We start from the raw sequence: 3,716 nt of genomic DNA on the forward strand, positions 1-3,716 counted from the left end.
CTGTGGCTCAAGTGGTAGAGCGCTAGCCTTGAGCTGAAGAGCTGAGGGACAGCGCCCAGGCCCAGGGTTCAGGCCCCATGACCGGACCAAAAAAAAAAAAAAAATGGGTCAACAAAAGATTATTGTTCTTTTGCAGAACACAATAAAATATACTGTTCCATTTGCCATTTTAGTATCTTTTTTTATAAGGTTCTACATGACAAACTTCTCTCCACATTTAATGTACTATTAAAATTGTATCTATAAACTGGAAGAGGTACTTTCTGGAGCATAACAGTCAATGGCTTTTTTTTGGAAGAGAAGTTAGACCTTAAAAATTAGCAATTTGGAATAATTACCTTCTGTATAGGTGGAAGTCGTCTACTCTCTCGATGTACTGCTTCTAGAGTTTCAATATGCATAGCTACAATTCCTAGGATGAATTAAAGTATTCAAAATAAAAGCACAAAACAAGCAAAATAAAAACAAATTCTAAATATATCAGAATTGAAAACTAATAAAATTTTGGGTTACTCACAAAGCTAAACATGCTGGGTGCCAGTGGCTCATGCCTGTAATCCTAGCTACTCAGGAGACTGAGATCTGAGGATCGGTTCAAAGCCAGTCCTGGCAGGAAAGCCCATAAGACTCTTATCTCCAATAAACCACTAGAAAGCTGGAAGTGGTGCAGTGGCTCAAGTGATAGAGTGTTTGCTTTGAGCTGAAGAGCTCAGGGACAGCACCCAGGCCCAGAATTTAAGCCCCAACATTGTGAATATAATTTAAGTTATACACTTAAAAATAGTTAAAACGGCCAGGTGCTGGTGGCTCATGCCTGTATTCCTACTCAGGAGGCTTAGATATGAAGATTGCAGTTTGATGCCAGCCAGGGTAGGGAAGTCTTTAACACTCTCCTATCCAATTAGCCACCAAAAAAAGCTTAAATGGAGCTGCAGCTCAAGTTGTAAAACACTAGGCTTGAGCTTAGGGACAGTGCTCAGGCCAAGTTCAAGCCACATTGCGCGCACATGCACGTGCGCACGCACACACATGCACAAAAGATGGTAAATCTTGTTCTGTATTTTATAATAAAAAATAACAATCATAAGATAAATAGTATGCATAAATTACCTGGTAGAAAGGTTGTTACGTTAGAACTCTGTCTTTCTAATATTTGCAAAATGATTACCTGGTATCATGCAATGAAGGCTCTTGATGTGATCCTGAGTAACTCCACTCTCTGTGCAAACCTTGTCAATAAATCGGGTAATAAACCGCACAACAGAGTTGGCAATGTCATTGTTCTCTGAGTCTTCAAACCCACTCTCTGTATCATAGCTCTCAGCTACACTTCCTGCAATACTAAGTCACAGAAAGAAATCATGGTCAGAACACATGCAACAAGTAATTACTACATTATAATCAACAGAATATTAAAATTTGCTCAAACAAATAGATACTCAGGAGGAAGGGCTAGCTTAACTTCATGGCTCCTATAAATGACACTGTAAAATATCATGTTGTATTTGTCTACAGTTATGGTTTAAATATGAATATTACTCCAGAAGGCTTGTAGTACTACTTTGGGAAATAGGTGACATTTAAGAAGAAATAAGGAGGTGATTCTGTGGCTATTTCAGAAAGTACATTCCAGATTGAGGGAATGAGCACAAAGGCTGTAAGGCAGTACTATTCTTGGACTAAGATGAGTAGTAGCAGGGAGGCCAGGCTGGCTAACATAAGAAATGATGGGAAATAAAGTCACAAACATAGGCTGGGCACAAATCCTCACAGGCACGGCAAAGGCTTTGGAGTTTATTTTCAGAGAAATGAGAAGTTGCTGGAGGGTGGAGAGATAGGGTTAAAGACATAATTAGAGCACCAGTGAGTGGCTCACGCCTATAATCCTAGATACTCAGGAGGCTGAGATCTGAGGATCGCGGTTCAAAGCCAGCCAGGGCAGGAAAGTCCATGAGACTCTTATCTCCATAAAAACCACTAGAAAACCAGAAGTGGTGCTGTGGCTCAAGTGGTAGAGCACTCGCTTGCCTTGAGCTGAAGAGTGCAAGGACAGCGTACAAGCCCAGAGTTTAAGCCCCATGACCGACCAAAAAAAAAAAAAAACAAAAAACAAACAACAAACCAAAAAAACATAATTAGGCAGTTCCATAGATGAGATGAGGAATAGGAGGGATGAGAAACAATGACTTTGTCAAGGATATTCTCACTGATAATTTTTCAGAGTGATTTCCATAAACTACTTTAGCAGAATGTAACTGAAGGGCTAGATCAGTAGTGGGTGAAACTTTTTTTTTTATTTTCAGGTAAGGAGTAGGTTTATTCATCGTTCCGGCTGGCACCAGGCCATCTTGGTCCTCCACGCGGTGGGGAAAGGTCTGGGAAAGAGAGCTGGGAGAGCTGGGAAAGAGAGAGAAAATAGCTAGAAAGGAGAGAAAAGAGCTAGAAAAGACAGCGTCTGGGAAAGGTGGGAAAGAGAGAGCTAGGAAAGAGAAGGAAGCTGGGAAAGAGAAGAGAAGGAAAGAGCTGAGAAAGAGCTAGAAAATAGCAGAGAGCTGGGTGAAACTTTTGAAAACTGTATCAATAAAGGTAAAGAGCACAGGAGTAGATTTACAATGGGATGAGGTGACAGTCTTTTTAATAAAGAAGAAGTAAAGAAAGTCTAAAGTGGGGAAAATGGTTCATAAAAATTATATACAACAATATTTGCCCAAAATGCTTTCAATTTTCTGATAAGCCAAGACTGGCCCCAAGAAGAATAGGAAAAGGGTCCCTGTGTTCACATTTTGGTACCTGTTTGTGACAATGCTGTTGCTCCCACTTTCCCAGTCTCCTGGTGCAGATGCTCTCAGGAGCTTGTTTTTACTTGTATCTAGTGGAACTAGCAGGTTGACCATGAGGTTTGCAAAATGGATGGCCTGGCTGAAAACAGTGCTTTCCTCATGTTGCACCAGCTCTTGTTGAGTTGACTTGCTCAGAGTAGGCCAAAGGCGTAGCTGCTCAGCTGCCAGGTCCATTGCTGTCTTTTCATGATACTGGTTATCAGGAAGCCTGTCCTAGGGAACACAGCAATGAAAGAGAACATCTATCACTTCACTTAAAAAACATGGAAAATGTTTTAAATCTACACCTTCTCGCTGGTATATTGTATATGCTATTTTCAGAGTACACCAAGAAAACATTTAAAAATCAAGAAAATTGATTTTCTAGAAAATTACAAAAAACTTGTTAAATTATCAGCAGAAATCAAAACTCATAAAGAAAATGTAACAACTACCACAAACAAAACCAACTCTTTCCCACATTCAACCTGCCTTCAGTAGGACCAGATAGTAAAACACAGACAGATGTTCCTGATTGTTTATACTTCACTATATTTAGTCAACTCTACCCGTCACATAATTTGTTAACTTAAAGGTCCTATGTACAAATGCTCTGGTATGTAGCATTTACTAAATCATATACTTACTTCTTTTCTGCTCTTTGAGACAATGAAATGGAGTAATCAAGGTCACAAAAATATATTGAGATTTCTTTGTAGATGTGAGAGCCAAACATTATCATCTATATTACTGGAATAAGCAAGTGACTATGGGACTTTAAAGAGAGGTTATAGGCTGAAGAGTTGAATAATAGCAATCTACATGCATTTTATAGCTTATAAAGAGTAAAACATCTATCTATCTATCTATCTATCTATCTATCTATCTATCTATCTA

At 39.2% G+C, this 3,716-nt stretch overlaps 1 protein-coding gene across 1 annotated transcript; it reads right to left on the reverse strand.

Annotated features, from left to right (window-relative positions):
• Nucleotides 1-338: 338 nt before the first annotated feature.
• Nucleotides 339-3,053, reverse strand: LOC106002619 (myotubularin-related protein 13-like; the record flags this gene model as incomplete). The annotated part of the gene is made up of 3 exons (XM_013037470.1): nt 339-412; nt 1,169-1,341; nt 2,791-3,053. Coding segments are annotated over 3 exons (510 nt in total), but the record flags the coding sequence as incomplete, so codon positions are not given.
• Between the last annotated feature and the right edge of the window lie 663 nt (nt 3,054-3,716).

Source organism: Dipodomys ordii, unplaced genomic scaffold (assembly GCF_000151885.1).
Source record: "Dipodomys ordii isolate 6190 unplaced genomic scaffold, Dord_2.0 Scaffold15158, whole genome shotgun sequence".
In the NCBI taxonomy this organism is placed as follows: domain Eukaryota; kingdom Metazoa; phylum Chordata; class Mammalia; order Rodentia; family Heteromyidae; genus Dipodomys; species Dipodomys ordii.